A 17,781-nucleotide genomic window follows, 5' to 3' on the forward strand; every position below is an offset into this window, starting at 1 on the left:
CTCTTCCCACTATAAAATCCTGCCTGTGGGGCAGGTGGGTGTTGCAAAGGATAGAGGGCCAGGTCTGGAGTCAGGAAGACACATTGTTGTGAGTTCAAATTGGGCCTCAGAAACTTCTTAGCTGTGTGACCTTGAGCAAGTCACTTAACCCTATTTGTCTCTGTTTCCTCATACGTTAAAATAAGCTAGAGAAGTAAATGGCAAACAACTCCAGCATCTTTGCCAAGAAAACCCCAAACAGGATCACAAAAAGTAGGACAGGACTGAAAAAAAAACCCGACTGAACAAAAGAATCAACTTAGATATCTATGCTAGGGTGTCCTTCCACAATTTCAATGAACACATCAAAAACCAAGCATCTGGAGGGCAGCTAGGTAGCACGATGGATAAAACACCAGCCCTGGATTCAGGAGGACCTGAGTTCAAATCCAGCCTCAGACACCTGACACTTACTAGCTGTGTGACCCTAGGCAAGTCACTTAATCGTCATGGCCCCACCAAAAACAAAACAAAAAATCAAACAGAAAACCAAGTAGCTTCCCTATCACCCCATCTCAAGACATCTCCCAAACTTCCCAATCTTCAAACCATCCTCCCAGGAAGGTGATTCCCTCCCTCCATAAATTGAAATATCAATTATCTCTGACTTCTTAGTCAAAGCATCCGCACACAAAATAAACACTTAATAAATATTTACTGACTGACTTCTCCCTCTTTCTTCCTCTATGTCCAAACTATCATCAAATCTCATCAGACTCTTCTTTCAAAACCACCTGGATGTTTCCCTCCATTTGCATTCTTACTTGTACTCCCCTAGCCCAAGTCCAGGCCTTTCTCCTCAGACCAGCACTTGGAAGTAAAGCAACTGTCACCTAACTGGTCTCCCCACCTGCCGACTCTCCCTGCCTCAGTCCGGCAAACACAGGCGGCTAGTTTAATCCTCTTATAAACTACGATTTGCATCATGTCAGTCTCTTTGTCGAGGCCATCAGTAACAATGAAAATAAACATGGTGCAGTAAAAAGTGTATTTGGAGTCAGAAGACCCATGTTTAAATCTGACCTCTGCTGTTTGTTATCCGTGTGACCTTGAACTCGTGGCTTAATTCCTCCAAACCCCAGTTCCTCTTCTGTAAAACGAGGAAGTTGGATGAGATGCCTCCAAGTGTTCTTCCAGCCCTGTCTATGACTCTTTGATTCCATGGCCTTCCACTCCGTTTTCTAGTCCTCCCCGCCAGCGAGGCTCCTCTTATCTGATCCACCACTTCCTAACTTAATCACACATTGCTTTTTTTTTTTTTTCATGTTGTCCTTTCTTTTTTCTAACAGTCCACAGGGTTGTACCCACCTCTCCTGATTCACCTACAACATAGCCTGACCACTATGTTAGACATGTGAGTGGGGAGGAAATGGATCATAACATCCCATAGTGATGACTCATAGCTCTAGAAGTCACCTAGTTTCACCCTCCCATTTCACAGATGAGACGACTGAGTCTCCAAATGGATTAAACAGATTTAGGTGACAGGTTCATAGGATTTAAAAACTGGAAGATCCTTTGAGCTGTCATCTCAAAAGGTGTGATCACTAGCAGGGTGGGTAGGGGAGACAAGGTAGGGGGTCAGAGACGGTAATCCTACAAGGACCCTGAGGTCACTGGCCAGCCTAGGACAGGAACGTGTTAACTATTTAAAGTCCATGTTGTAAAATAAATGAAAGCCCTGGATTTTAGACAATACACAGTGGTAAAGTGAGAGTAATTGGAGTAACATTAATAAAATCGTGATAAAAAACAAAACTTCCCACATGATTTCCAGTGTTTGAGAATAATGTGACATCAGGGAAAGGGCCCTGGAATTTGGAGTCAGAGCATCATCATTCCCATCCACACGTTCTAGGAGCTAGAGTACCATCCATCTGGCTTTCTTTTTCACAGCTCCTCACACACTACACTGCATTTGCTACCCTCTTGCCTTTGCGAGCCATGCTGCCTGACTTAGACTTCGTACTTGCATTCAAGACGTTGCTTGAGTGCCCACGTTCCCCATGTCTTTTGCACACTCGGATACATGTACACCTTTCCCCTGAGAAAATGCAAGCTCTTTGAGGGCAGATATTTCCATTTTTATTTTTTGTCCCCATTGCCTATCCTGGCCTCTAGTAAATACTTAATAAACGCTGGCTGACTGATGGATTGAAATCTTGGCTCTCTGCTACACAAAATCTCTGTGGCCTTGGTGTTGTCCTTTAATTTCTCTGGGTCTCAGATTCCACACCCGTAAAATGAGGGAGCTGGGCTCTGCGTTAAGTATTTTATAAACGTCTCATTATATCCTCGCAACAACCCCGGGAGCGATGATTACCCCTATTTTACAGTTGAAGAAACTGAGGCAGACAGCGGTTAAGTGACTTGCCCGGCATCATAAAAAGCTAGAAAGTGACCGAGTCTGGATTTAAATTCAGGTCTTAGTGACTCCAAGCCTAGGGAATCCAAGCGCCTCTAATATAAGGCACTGGACCTCAGTAAGGAAGACTTGGGTCCGAATCCTGCCTCGGACACTTACTAGTTGTCTGTGACTACTAGTGACTGTGGTGAGGTCGGGCAAGCCGCTTCACTTCCCTCGGACTCGATATCGTCACCAGCGGAATGAAGGGGCTGGGCTCCATTACCTTCAGCCATCCCTCCCAACTCTAAATCCATGGTCTCGAAATTCCTTCTGGTTATCTGCGAGTCTACGTTCTCTCCCGCTTCAGAAAAGACAAAGTTTACTCCCTGGGGTCAGCCTAGCTTGTGGTTCATGTCACGGCTAATGCGGAGGTCCGGGACACAAGTCTGAAAGCCCCGCCCGGGGAGTTAATCTCTGGGACCGTGGAAAGTAGCCTCAGAAAGGGAGTACGGTCCCTTTAAGGCCCTCAGACATGCCCGTAACCCGAGTAGCTCCAGTTCATTCATACGAAGGGACCCTGCTGACTCACGCTTATGAAAGTGATTTTCCTGACCCCGCCCCCCCCATAACCCGGTGAAATAAATCTCGCGTCCGGCTTGGCTCTCAGACTCTTGGATACTCACTGAGCAATGGGTGCTCTGGAGAACTAGGAGGACCTGAGACCCTGTGCTTCCTTGGTCTCCTAGGAAGGAGAGACTTGTCGGATTTTCCCACTCGTGGCCCATGATCAGGTGAGGGGGTGGGGGATTTGGAGGTGGGGGGCGTCCCGCAGCACCCAAATGCCCGTGGGAAACTCGACCCTAGAACCTCTGGGACCTCGGATCCTGGGACAGCAGAGGTTGGTTTCCTGGAAACTTTGCTGGAAGACCTCAGGGATGTTCCCAGAGGCGATTAGAGCAAGGTCTTGGGGCTAGCCGCTCAATGTTAGATGTCTTCCAGCCTAAAACTCACTGGTCCTTCGATTCAGTCATGCAGTGAACCTCCTTCCTACAACATATTCTAGGACGATTCCAAGGGGCTTCCCAGGACACCTTAGCACATTCCCAGGTCACCACAGTGAGAAAGCCCGAGGGTCCTCAGTGTACCCTAGCATTGCTCCTTTAAGAGCTGTCAGATCTGGGGCACTTTCCTCCTCTATAAAGTGGGAATAATAATAATAATAATAACTAACAATAATAATACTTGTTACTAACTACTGGCTTGTTGTGAGGAAAGTGCTTTGATTATCTAAAGTGCTATGGAAATGTGAAAGATTACTGTTATGTTCCTAGTGAAATTCAAGCATGCCTCAGTTTCTTCATCTGTAAAATTCAAGGTAATAATCATACTTGGAGCAGTTCACTCACTCACTTCATTCATTTAACCAGGAGGCATTTATCTCATGCAGGGTGTTGTCTGAGGGTACTCGTGAGGCTCTCCTATAAATGGTAGTTATGATTACAGTTGTTAACATCATTATGGTCCCTCAAAATATATCCCAGGAGGCCTTTGGCATCTTCCCCAGGGTGACATCAGACTTTGGGAGGGTGGAGAAGTAGAACGTTTCTGAGGATCTTTGGCCTTGTCATAAGTGAGTGCTTTCGTGACTTGGGGGTTCAAATCCTGCTTTAGACACTGACTAAGCTGTGTGACGCTGGCAAGTGACTTAACCTCTCTGGGCCTTCTCTCATCTGTCAAATGCGAGCATAACAATATCTACCTTACAGGTAGGTCTAGTGAGGATCTAGTGAAAATAATGGATGCAGAGTGCTTTGCAAAGCTTTCTAAATTTTTTCCAAAAAATTTATTGAGAATTCAACAATAATTAACAGTAATAACAACCATTTCAGGACATGCCTTTACCACCCTTAAATGTTAGTTTTTATGATAATGGTGGTGGTGGTGGTGGTAGTGTAAAAAGGACTGGATTTAAAGTCAGAAGACCTGGGTCAAAACCAGGCAGGCTCTGCTACTTACTACTTGTGTCACCTTAAAGCTTTGATTAAGCATCTATTGTGTGCCAGGCACTATGCTAAGTATTGGTGGTACAAAGAAAAAGGAAGAAGGAGAGGGGAGTCCCTACTTTCAAGTAATTCACTTTAAATAAGTCACTTCCCTGCAGGATTCAGTTTCCTCTTCTGTAAAATGAGATTAGCCTGGACTTTCTTTTAGCAATGTTCTCAATGGTGAGAACACAAGCTGACCTCCCATCTTTGCCCAAGATGTCTCAGGTAGGTTTAAGGAGTCTTTATCATAGTCTTAGGTTATTAAAGGTGTCTTCTGAGGGGTGTGGCCCTGGCACCCAAACCAGCCCCAACTCAATTCCTGAGGACAGTCAGAGAAGCTGCAGCTGCCCCAAGGGGAACCAACTCCACTGGGCTCAGGAATGATGGATAGGAATCAAGATCTCCTGTACATGAGCCAGGAGTGTTGTCCCTTCCTTGATCCTAACCACTGGCCTCAAGGGAGCACCTGCTTGTCTCCACTCTACTCCCTTGGGGAAGAGTCTAATTTCCCTGCTGTGTGAGGGTGGAGTCAAAAGTCACAGGTGTCCTCTCTCTGGAATGCAGCCCCTGACCTTGTCTGTCCAGCCTGTTGGGCCTAAGCAGGCTCAGGCCAGGATTCTAGGATTTACAGTCCAACTCCTTTTGTTGTTGTTGTTGTTGCTGTTACAAAGGAGGAAACTGAGGCAGTGTGGTATAGTGGAGAGAACATGAGAGTTGGAACAATAATAACAGTAGCCAGGATTTGAGGGCAGCTAGGCATGCAGTAGGTAGTTAAGTGTGGCCTTAGACACTTACTGTGTGACTCTGGGCAAGTCACTTCACCCTGTTTGCCTCAGTTTCCTCATCTGTCAAAGGAGCTGGAGAAAGAAATGGCAAACCACCTCTACAGTGCTCTATAGGCAAGGCACCATGCTAAGTGCTGGGGATACCAAGAAGTAAATGAAGTAAATTCATCTCCCTGTCCTTAAGAAGATTATATTCTAAGGAGCCTATGATGATCAGTTAAAGGAACCAAATATGTTTAGCCTGAATAAGAGAAGACTTGGAGGGGACACAAAAACTGTCTTCAAGTATTTGAAGTGGAAGAGAGGTTAAAATTGTTCTGCTTGGTCCCAAAGGGGCACAAGGAGCAATGTGGGGGGGGCAGGTGGGGGAGGGGCCTTTGGTAAGGGAGGAGAGAGAGGTGAAGTGAAGCAGGTTCCAGTCCAGTATAAGGAAGAACATCCTAACTATGAGAGCAGTCACACAGTGGAATGGATGGACTCAAGAAGCAATGAGTTTCTTGTCACTAGACTTTTCAGAATCTAGATGATCATTTACTAAGAATGCTGGGAAGATTCCTGTCAGGGCATAGGCTGGATGAGATGATTTCTGATATAATAGCTCCAAGATGATCTCAGATTTTGACTAAACAGTGACAGCAAAGCTTGAAAATGTTTTATTGATCAGAGGGTGATTCAAGTCTGGCTATGGCTGAGAAGGGCTAGGTCAGCCAGAGTGACTTTCCCATGTTCAGCCTTATTTGGGGTGGACAGAAGGGAAGACACTCACATCCCTCTAGGTGGGAACCCCAGGACCATCCTTTGGTGACCACAGTCATTTGGGCACCAAGCATTAACTCATCCCCTGCTATATTTCTGACCCCCTGCTAGGCACTGAGGATACAAAAACAAAAATGACCCAAAAAACCCCCCGAAATACAAAAAAACACAGGCCTTAACCTCAATGATCTGTCTTCCTTCAAGTCTCATTCATAGTCTCATCTTCCTCGAAAAGCCTTTCCTGGCTTTTCTAAATACTACTGCTTTCCTTCTGAGATTATCTCCAATTTATCCTGTCTGAATCTTTTTATACCTCGTTGTTGGAATGTTGTCTCCTGCATTAGTTAAACTTGGGAGCTCTTGGACAGCAGAGTCTCTTTTCTGTTTGTTTGTTTCTTTTTCTTTGTATCTCCACAATTTAGCACAAATATAGCCTGGCACATAGTAAGCACTTTATAAATTCTAGTTGACTTGATTATCAAACAAAATATTTGTTGTTGTGTCAGTGTTTGGCTCTCCATGACCCCATTTGGGTTTTTCTTGTAAGAGATACTAAAATGGTTTGCCATTTCCTTCTCCAGCTCATTTTGCAGATGAGGAAACTGAGATAAACAGGTTGAAGTGACTTGTCCAGGGTCACATAGCTACTAAGTGTCTGAGACCAGATTTGAACTCAGGAAGAGGAGTCTTTCTGATTCCAAACCCAGCACTCTAACCACTGCACCACCTAACTGCACAAACAAAATCTAGCAAATGTAAAATAAAAATAAAATAAATGCAAATATGAGGTAATTTGGGGGCAGGGAGTCTCTAGCAGCTGAGGGATCAGGAAAGGGCTCAGGTAAGAAGTGACCCTTCAGTTGAGCTTTGAAGGGAGGATTCCAAGAGGTGGTCGACAAGGGGGGAGTTCATTCCAGACAGAGGAGACAAGTGGGAGGTCAACTGTTGTGTATGAGAAACAGCAAAGGTCAATATGACTGAACCATAAAGTGCTGGAAGGAAGGAAATGAGTATTTATCAAGTATCTGCTTTGTGATAGGCAACTATGCTAAGCTCATTTGATCCTCACAATAACTCTGGGAGGGAGATGCTGCTATTATCTTCATTTTACAATCGAGGAAACTGAGGCAGACAGCATTGAAAATGAATTGCCCTGGGGCAGCTAGGTGGTGCAGTGGATAAAGCAACGGCCTTAGATTCGGGAAGACCTGAGTTCAAATGTGACGTCAGACACTTGACACTTACTAGCTGTGTGACCCTGGGCAAGTCACTTAACCCTCCTTGCCCTGAAAAAAAAATTTTTTTAAAGAAAATAGGGGCAGCTAGGTGGCGCAGTGGATAGAGCACCAGCCTTGGATTCCGGAGGACCTGAGTTCAAATCCAGCCTCAGATACTTATCACTTACTAGCTGTGTGACCCTAGGCAAGTCACTTAACCCCAATTGCCTCACAAAAAAAAAAAAAGGAAGAAAATGAATTGTCCGGGCATCTGAAGTTGGATTTGAACTTGGGTCTTCCTGACTCCAGGCCCAGGTCTCTATCCACTGCACCTCCTAGATGGAAGCAGGGGAGTAAAGTATAATAAGGGCAGAAAGATATCTTAAGGCCAGGTTGTGAAACACTAGACAGTTTATATGTGATCCTAGAGACAATAGGGAGTTATTGACATTCATTGATGAGAGGCTGACACAATCAGAAAATCTCTAGGAAAATCACTTGGGCAGCTGTGTATAGGAAGGGTTGAGGTTGGGATAGACTTGCAACAGGGAATCCAAATTAGGAGTTTATCACCCCAGTTGCAGATTATTCCTATTCCTAGAAGAGGGGGGGCCTGGTAAATATTGGTCCTATTACAAGAGGGTAATAAGAACCTGTCTTGAAGAGTTGTTGTGAAGATCACAGATATGAGATAACAGAGACAGGAAGGACTTTGTAAATCTTAAAACGTCATCCTTGTCAGCTCTTATCTTCCCCTAAAGTTATTCCCCATTATTATCTCCTCCCTCCAGTGATAACCTCCTTCCTAGACGCAGTCCCTCTGATTGCTCCAGGTTTGTTTGGTTTGTTAAGCCTGTTTGGGGGCTGCCTTCTAAATTCCTATCTCTTGTTGGAGGCACCTCATTTGCAGAGCAGAAATGATTGACATACCTTGAGCCCAATGGGTGGCTAGACCCTCCTTAGCTCAGGTTCCCAACTCCACCCTTTCCCCAAATTGATGGCTGTCACTCAGGTATTAACCCCTATGCCCTACCTCCAGCATCCTATCATTACAGGTCTACCCTGCCAAAATGCCTTTAACATTTAGTAACAAGAATATACTTTTTAAAATTCCATCAAGGAAAGGGGAGGGCTGTTCTTCACAGGCGGACAGGTCAGGGCTGATCCGAGAAGCAAAATCAGATGAAAACAAGAACGCTCATGAAATGAAACCAGGGGCAGCTATTGCTGCTTACTTGGGGTTAAGGAGGGAGGAAGCCATTGATAAACATCCAAAGCATAGGAGAGTTGGCTGGGTGGAAGGCAAGAGCTAGTCTAAGCTCAGGCTGGGACCACAGGCGCTAGGGAGCCTCAATCTCCACCCAGGCAGGGTTCTAGGGTAGAGGATGTGCTACTTGGCATGGTGGGTCTGAGAATGGTGAGCTCCACTATGGTGCTGTGGACAGAGGACTGGATTGGGGGGGGGTCTGAACACCCTATTGTTTACTGCCTTTCTGGCTCTGGGTCAAGTCCCTTCCCCTTGACAGACCTTAGTTTCTTTATATGGAAAATGAGAAGGTTGGACTAGGTAATCTGTCTACTTGCTTCCAACCACAGATTCTATCCTTTTACTAATAGACCTAGTGCAAAGATCATCGCTGGCCAAGCTGAGAGGCTGCAACCCCCCCAAGCTCAACAGTGCATGAGGTGCCCTAATTATTCTCATTTTCCTCAGCCCTGACAGGTTGGTTTCTGGCTTTGAGACCCTTTCCTGTGGCTACTATGTGTTTTGTGTGGAAGGAGCCCCTCCCAGTCATCATCATCGGTGAGTTTCTCCCTCTGAGGCAAAGAGTTTCCTAGTTTTTTGAATCCTTAGGTGACAATGATCAGTAACCATGAGACCTGATCTTAGTCAAGAGTGAGGATAATGATACTTGTAGGACCTACCTCAAACAGTCGGTAAGAAGGAGGGAGGGAGGGGGGAAGGAAAGGAGGGAAGGAAGGAAGAAAAGAAGGAAGGAAGGAAGGAAGGAAGGAAGGAAGGAAGGAAGGAAGGAAGGAAGGAAGGAAGGAAGGAAGGAAGGAAGGAAGGAAGGAAGGAAGGAAGGAAGGAAGGAAGGAAAGAGGGGAGGAGGGAGGGAGGATGGATGGATGCTGGCTGGGTGTGTTTATTAGACTCTTCCTTTGTGCACTCTGCTTACTGTTGATGATCAAACAGAAAAGGAAAGCCAGCCTATGCCCTGGGGAGCTCCCATTCTAATCATGAAGACACCACATAGAAGAGGTTTCAGTTGTAAGACAGGGTGCAGCAGCAAAGCAGATTGTAATGCACCTTTTAAAATGCCATTTCTACCATATCCGTTTCCGTTGTCGGATCCTGTGACAACGCTTTGTAAACTTGATATAAAAATAGTAAATGCAAGGTGTTAGGATAATGACAATATTGATCCAGGCTCTTTAGTTATTGTATAAACCCAACAGATGTCTACTACTGTACCTCACAGCCTTAGCTGACCCACTCAGAGTCAAGGGAAGGTGAATTGCAGGATCTCAAAAATTAATACTTGTATCAGCTCATTGATGCATTTGGCTAGCAATGGGGCTAATTAGTTGGGATGAGAGTCCCTTTCTTCCTCCTAACATATTCCTTATAAGAGAGAAGTGGCAAGAATTCTGCTAGTAGAGGGTCCTATATTTTGACTGCCCATCATTATTTGACTCTCCTTTTCCAGGTAGTATTCTTAACTACCAGGCTGATATTCTGATGCCCAACTTGGTTTTTCTGGAGTATGGGATACCAAAGAGATAGTGATGACCTATTTAACAGACAAGGAAATGATTCTAGGAGACCTAGAATGTAAGGTTAGAGGTAGGAACAGACTTAGGTCAGGGTTTGTGACTAAACACATCTAACTTTGTAGTCACATCTTCATACCCCTTTTGGACTTAGACAAATCTAACAAAAAGATGAGAAAAAAAAGTTAAGGACCTGATAGAATTTGGGGGGGGGGCAATGAGTGACTTGTGCAGGGTCACACAGTAAATGTCAAGTGTCTGAGGATGGATTTGAACTCAAGTCCTCCTGAATCCAGGGTTGTTGCTTTATCCACTGCACCACCTAGCTGCCCCACCTGAATAGAATTTTAGAAAAATTAGAGGTGATAACTCTCTCATGATTACTGAATGGGAACAGAAAGGAGTTTACCTACTTCTCAGCCTTTTATTTTACCATGGCACCTTTTATTTTACCATGTATTGGGGTATAACCTCACAAACAAATGAGGAAAAGCAGACATACTAAACACATCCTTGACTGAACACAAGGCAAGAAAAATAATATTCAGCAAAATGCATTAAAAGAAAGAATTTAAAATTAATTGGAGAGTAAATAATTTTATCCTACACAGGGTATAAATGGAAGGTAATCTCAGAGGGGAAACAGGTGGGAATTCAAGGAGAAGGAGGACTGTGTCTACCTCCTCCAAAAAGTGGGATCTGAGAGCTGAGTCTTGAAGGAAGTTAGGGAAACTAAGAGGTAGAGATGTCAGGAAAGTGTTCCAGGCATGCAGGACACCCAGAGCAAAGGCAGGAGTCAAAGATACACTTAAAGAACAAGAGTACAGTTGGATTGTAGAGTATGTAAGAGGATACTTGTAAAGTATAAAAATACTGGAAATATAGAAAAACGACAGGCTATGAAGGGCTTTAAATGACAAACAGAAGTCAGACTAAGCGTGTGAGAGCCATTGAGGCTACTCCTGTTGAACCTGTGTCTGTGGTATAGATAAAAAACCTGGCTGGCATCGAGCCTCTTCATATTGAGATAAGCTTGGGTCCATAGAAAAGATGTCTGGGGAGCTGTAGGTCATCAGTTTGTGTATTTTGGAACCATCATTTTCACTCTAAAGGCCCTGTCACAAACATATTGTGTAGATGGTTTGTTTCATTTTGAATTGGTGGATCTTCATGGAGAAATACGTCCTGGGGCAGATATCTCTTCTCCTTTAGAAATTGGACTTGGCAACAATGTGCCATCCATCAGAATGTCTCTCCCCCCACCAGGCAATGGGCCTTCAGGAATCTGTCTGTCCTACCTACTCTCTGGCTATACACCTTATGTGAAAGCTGATGCTGTTCATCCACACCCCATCCTGCAGAAGAAGCTGACTGAGAAGCCACATGTCTCCATCCTGGACCAGGTCAGTATGAAAATCTTTATAAGCACATCCCAATTCCTGCAGAAGCCTCCCCTTCTCTTGATTTCCATGCTTAGCGTCCAACCCTGATAACTTGATCAGTGTCTTCCCTTTACTACTTCTACCACCTCCACAATTTGGGCTTGAATATATATATAAATAAAATGTTTTTACTGGGCAACAAGGGTTAAGTGACTTGCCCAGGGTCACACAGCTAGTAAGTGTCAAGTGTATGAGGCTAGATTTGAACTCGGATCCTCCTTAATTCAGGGCCGGTGCTTTATCCAGTGTGCCACCTCGCTGCCCCCTAGGCTTGAATATTAAGCAAAGTCCAGTCAACTGGTCAGAGACTCATGCCCATCCTCACCCTAGTCATGCATGGTCCTGGGCTGGCCCTATCAAGGAACCCTTAGAGAGTCACTTAGCTTCTTTGTGCCTCAGTTTCCTCATCTGTAAAATGAAGGGGTTGGGGGCAGCTAGGTGGCGCAGTGGATAGAGCACCGGCCTTGGAGTCAGGAATACCTGAGTTCAAATCTGGCCTCAGACACTTAACACTTACTAGCTGTGTGACCCTAGGCAAGTCACTTAACCCCATTTGCCTCACTAAAAAAAATTAAAATTAAAAAAAAATGAAGGGGTTGTCTCGAATGACCTCTAAGATCCCTTCTGGCTCTGAATGGAATATTTCTGTCCCTGGCAGGACCTAGCCTATCTGTCAGAGGGCTTGGAGGGCAGAAGTCAAAGCCCTGTGGCACTACTTTTCGATGCTCTCCTGCGCCCAGACACAGATTTTGGAGGAAGTGCTGAGTCTGTCCTCACCTGGGAAAATCAAGCCGAGCAAACGATCCCCCACCTGGTCCTGGGTCGCAATCTCCCTGGAGGTGCCTGGCATGTGAGTTGGGGAAAACAAGTTGGGGAGATCAGGGGAATTGGGAGAATCAAATGATGAAAATTGCTTCCGGTGGGGGGCCCTGTCTGTCCCTTCCCCCCAGCTAATGTATCATCTCCTCTTTCTGAAGAGACTGTCTTCCATCCCTGTTTCCCCCTATCCATCCCTCCCTTGGGTGAGCCCTGGGGCCATTGAGACATTGGAAGCAGAAACTAAAGGATTTTATTCTTATCCTTATCTAGTCCATCGAAGGCTCCATGGTGACCTTAAGCCAGGGCGAGTGGATGGGGCTCCCTGACCTGCAGTTTAAGGACTGGATGCGGAGGAAGCACAGGTGAGGAGATGGGGCCTGACTGGGGAGAAGGGAGGGAGAACTAGGGAGGGGAGGATGCTCCAAACCAGAGAAACACATTTCTCCTAATCTTGGCTGGGGCAGAAGACCCAGAATGCAGGATAGCGTCCCCTCTGAGCCTGGTCTCAGGGTCCTTTTAGTTTCCTTTTTGTGGCCCAGCCTGGGGTGATGACAATCATATTAGCAACAATAACAACAATAATAATGGTAGCCTACAGCTGTATATCAAATTAAAGTTTGCCAAGTACTCTATACTCATCATCTGAAAGCTAGGTCTTCCACTACTCTATCCACTATACCAACCAGCTATCCATAAAGGAATAGTCTATGTTACCATCCATCCTTGATTCTCACCATCTCTACTCTAGCTTTTCCCATACTATTAAGTGATAGATCTGGTCTGGTCATCAGCAGCATCCCCTAACATACCAGCCCCTACCAAAGCGCTCCGTAGAGTCAGCAAGGGGCATGGTAGAGAGACCCGTGTTCAAGTGCCACCTCAGACATTTACTAGCTGTGTAAATGGGCAAATTTACTCGACCTCCCTGTGTGCCTCCCTTTCCTTATGGATAAAATGAGGGAATGGGACACGGTGGCCCGTCAGGTCCCTTCTATCTCTAAACACGTGGTTCTGATTCCTCTCTACTTATGGACAGTCTTCTCTTGGATCCTAAGACAGTTCAGCAGTTTTAAATTTATTTTTTAAATGTCTTATGCATGCTTTTTACTTTTTACATGTCTGTTACTCTTCAGCTATGACTCTTCCACAAAAGTAGAACCCTGTCTTCTAACAAAGAAGGTTGGGGGCAGCTAGGCAGTACAGTGGATAAACCACCAGCCCTGGATTCAGGAGGAACCTGAGTGCAAATCCGACCTCAGACACTTGACACTTACTAGCTGTGTGACCCTGGGCAAGTCACTTAACTCTCATTGCCCCACAAAACCAAGAAAACAAAAACACAAAAAACAAACAAAAAACAAAAACAAAAATCAAAGAAGGTCAGTTAAGGAAAAAAGAATGTTGGCCCCATCTGACAAGTGCACATCCCCTCTCCACTGAGAGGCCATAAGAGTGCTTTAGCATGACTGCAAAACAGTTTTTGCAAGACTGAAAAAAGGAACTTTTACTGAGGAACTGAGGAGCCAAGTGATTTATGGGAAAGATCACTGAACTGAGAGCCCAGATACCTAAGTTATGAATCTTCCCTCCTTCATCTGTAAAGTGAGGGCATTGGACTAAATGAGTGCTCAAGTCTCTTTCAACACTGGCATTCAATGCTCTTTAAAAAATAGCCACCCACAGGGGGCAGCTAGGTGGTGCAGTGGAGAAAGCACCAGCCCTGGATTCAGGAAGCCCTGAGTTTAAATCTGGCCTCAGACACTTGACACTTACTAGCTGTATGACCCTGGGCAAGTCACTTAACCCTCATTGCCCTGCTCCCACAACAGAAAGATGAGTTTACAAAAATGTAGTTTCTTCTCAAAACTTTTGGTCTGAGTTTGCTCAAAATCTGAGTTATAGGTTATGTTGGCCAGCACAACTTAAAAGGTTCCCACCCCTCATTCTTTACCTTTGCCTTAACCCTGTCTAGAATATTCTGCCCCTCCCCCTTTTTGCTCTTGGATGTTTCCCCTTCCAACTCTCTCTTGTTGGACTCCCCATCCTCTCAAAGGGGAGAGCATAGATGGAAATTCTTGTCACGTACCCCAATCTGTTTGGGCTAGAGATAATAGCTAGCATTTACATGGGGGCAGCTGGGTGACACAATGGATGGAGCTCTGGGCCTGGAGTCAAGAAGACCGGAGTTTGGGGCAGCTAGGTGGCACAGTGGATAAAGCACCAATCCTGAATTCAAGAGGACCTGAGTTCAAATCCAGCCTCAGACATTCAACACTTACTAGCTGCATGACCCCATACAAGTCACTTAACCCTCATTGCCATGCAAAAAAAAGGAAGACCTGAGTTCAAATCCAGCCTCAGACACTTACAAGGTTGTGTGACCCTGGGCAAGTCACTTAACTTTGCCTTAGTTTTTCATCTGTAAAATGAGCTTGAAATGGTAAACTACTCCAATGTCTTTGCCAAGAAAACCCCAAATGGGATCATGGAGTATTGAACACAACTAAACAAAAGCTTTATATAAGTGTGTGTATGTATGTATGTATATATGCATACATATATATAAAACACATATATAGATATGTATACAAATATAATGTATTATATATTTATATTGTATTTAATTATAATATAGATTTAAAATATATTTATATTATATATGTATTTTTTACAAATATATTTATATAGAGCTTTAAGATTTGCAAATCACTTTTACAAATATTATCTCCTTTTATTTTCACAATAACCCCAGGAGGTAGGTACTATTCTTACCCTTAATTTACAGGTGAGGAAACTGAGACAGAGAGAAGTTAAGTGTCTCACCCATGGTCACACAGATAGTAAGTTCTGAGGCAGAATTTGAATTCAGGTCTTCCTGACTCCATGTCCAGGACTCTATCCTCTAAGAAGCTTATGGGCCGGTCCCTTTGAGAAAGCAACCATTGCATATGAGTAACTAGACATCCTAGGAAGCCATAGGTCAATCTTTTCTGTACCTTCTGATGGGAATAAGGGCTCACACACCTACCTGGTTCAGATCACCAAGACTGACCTCTGACCCTCCTCACGTCTGCTATCACAGGGGCCTTCGGGACAGCCGGGCTACAGCTGGGGACATTGCCCATTATTACCAGGACTATGTGGTAAAGAAGGGGCTCAGTCGCAACTTCTTCTGTGGCTCTGTGGTCACAGCCGTGGATATCGGGAACTCAGAGTCGGAGGAAAACAGGAGCCAGCAGGACGGGAGCCCCTTGTTCATGGTGAGTGGCTTTATGACCACCGAGGATGGAAGCCAGCAGCCCTTCAGTCTCCGTGCCCGCAACGTGGTCCTGGCCACGGGAACATCGGACAGTCCAGGCCGTCTAGACATCGTGGGAGAGGATCTTCCCTACGTTCACCATGAGCTCTCTGCCCTAGAAGAGGCCATGAAGACGGGGGCTGTGACCCCCGCCTCTGACCCTGTCCTCATTGTTGGGGCCGGGCTGTCGGCAGCTGACGCGGTCCTCTATGCTCGGCACTACCACCTCCCAGTGATCCATGCATTCCGCCGGCCCGTGGATGACCCTGGCCTCATCTTCAACCAGCTTCCCAAGAAGATGTACCCGGAGTACCAACAGGTGCACCAGATGATGCAGGAGAAGTCCATCCTCTCCTCCAGCACCTCCCGAGGCTACTTGAGCCTGCCTAAACACCAACCCCTGCTCTTCCAGGAGGACCGGCAGGCTGTGTTCCGGGACCAAAATGGGGAGCACAAGCTGTTCAGGGTCTCCCTTGTGCTGGTGCTCATCGGCTCCTACCCTGATCTCTCCTTCCTGGCCCATGGAGGCAGTGACCTGACTGTGGACCCAGACCAACCGCTCAACCCCAAGAGGAACCCCATTGAGGTCGACCCCTTCACCTACCAGAGCACCCGGCAGAGGGGCCTCTACGCCATCGGGCCCCTGGTGGGGGATAACTTTGTGAGATTTGTTCAGGGAGGGGCATTGGCTGTGGCCAGCTCCCTGCTAAAGGAGAATAGGAAGCCCCCCTAGGGCTTCCTCTGCCCACCCTTCATGCCCCCAACCTCACAGCCCCGGCTCAGACAAGGCAGGAGGCTTGCTTAGTCCTACCTGCTTCAGTGACTGGGACTCAGACCGTCCCAGTTCCAACAAGGGCCTCCCCTAGAGGGACGTCTCCCTGTAGGGAGACTACTTGTATATAAAGGGGGGATGGGAAGGGCGGTGATTCTAAAGACCAGCTCCTTGTTCATAGACCAAAATATCAGGTCAGGCCTATGCCCTGGGACTAGTACCATGTTAGTGGGTCTGGCTGGACCAGGGTCTGAGAAGTAAACTTAGTGCTGACCAGCTCAAGCTTTCCTGAACCCAAACTGCAGGCCCCTAGAACTTCAGGTCCTCGGGGGCCCCAAAGCCTTGGCCAATGAGCATCACGGATAATTGTACTCAGCCTTAGGAGGCTCCTGGCCCCCGCTCTTCCCCAGCACTACACCTTCAATAAACCAACTGGCTGCCAAAGCACATCCTTGAAGTTTGTCTTTGTGAAGTCCTAACTTGTCCTTGTGTGGCGATCCCAATGACCTCAAAGTGAGGCTGTGTGTATAAATCTCTGGTCATGTCTGAGAACAGGGCTGGAGTCAAAGACAGAGCTCACGAATAGGCAAGTGTCACTGACAGGCTCAGGGAGCGGAGGGAGGGAAGGGGTCAGTACATAACATTCAGCAACACTCGCCTGCTCCTCATCTCCCCTACCTCCAGAACATCTGGGACCTAAGCCCTTCCCCTGTAGTCACTCAGCCTCTACCCCACCTCAAGCCCTTCCCACCTTTTCATTGCAAAACTGCAACAGCCTCCTGTTTGACCTTCCAGTCTCTCCCCTTTCCAATCCATCCTCCCCACAGCTGCCACATCGATGGAGATATGCCTAAAACACCAATCTGACCGCTTCATCTGCCTCCTCAAAAATCCTCGGTGGCTCCCTATTGTGTCTAGAATAAAATACAGAATCTGCCATCTGGAATTTAAGGCCCATGACATCATGGCTCTCAACCACACTTCCAGTGTGTCTTCATGTCATTCTCTTTCACAAGCCTATATCCAGTCAAATTAGGGTACTAGCTGTTCCCCTATATATGACCATCTCCAGCCTCCATCCCTTTACCCAAGTGATGCCTCATGTCCAGAATGCCATCCTTCACCAATGCCTCTCTCAGGTGTCACCTCCTACATGAAACTTTTCCTGTTTGACCAGTTGCTAGTATTCTCACTCTTGAAATTAATTTCTATATATTTCGTGTTTGCCTCTATTTATCCATGCTGTTATTTTCTCAGAATGTAAGTTCCTTGAGGACAGTCTTTGGTTTTTGTCTGTATCCACGAGGCTTTGAGGGGGAAAAAAAGCAGGTGTTGAATGTTTGCTGACTTGAGTTTTATTGAATTAAATGGAGAGAAGAAGAGAGAAAGAGAGAGGGAAGAAAAGAGGGAGGGAGAGGAGAGAGAGAGAGAGAGAGAGAGAGAGAGAGAGAGAGAGAGAGAGAGAGAGAGAGAGAGAGAGAGAGAG

At 45.9% G+C, this 17,781-nt stretch overlaps 1 protein-coding gene across 1 annotated transcript; it reads left to right on the plus strand.

The window, feature by feature from the left end:
- The first annotated feature begins 3,058 nt into the window (after positions 1 to 3,058).
- OSGIN1 (oxidative stress induced growth inhibitor 1) lies at positions 3,059 to 16,739 on the plus strand. Its single transcript, XM_043989674.1, has 6 exons — positions 3,059 to 3,177; positions 8,904 to 8,993; positions 11,231 to 11,367; positions 12,065 to 12,256; positions 12,496 to 12,587; positions 15,308 to 16,739. Exons 2-6 carry the CDS (start codon positions 8,951 to 8,953, stop codon positions 16,254 to 16,256), a joined length of 1,413 nt encoding a protein of 470 aa, XP_043845609.1. The 5' UTR covers positions 3,059 to 3,177; positions 8,904 to 8,950; the 3' UTR covers positions 16,257 to 16,739.
- The last annotated feature ends 1,042 nt before the right edge of the window (positions 16,740 to 17,781 follow it).

The sequence above is a fragment of the Dromiciops gliroides genome, chromosome 2 (genome assembly GCF_019393635.1).
Source record: "Dromiciops gliroides isolate mDroGli1 chromosome 2, mDroGli1.pri, whole genome shotgun sequence".
NCBI classification, from domain to species: domain Eukaryota; kingdom Metazoa; phylum Chordata; class Mammalia; order Microbiotheria; family Microbiotheriidae; genus Dromiciops; species Dromiciops gliroides.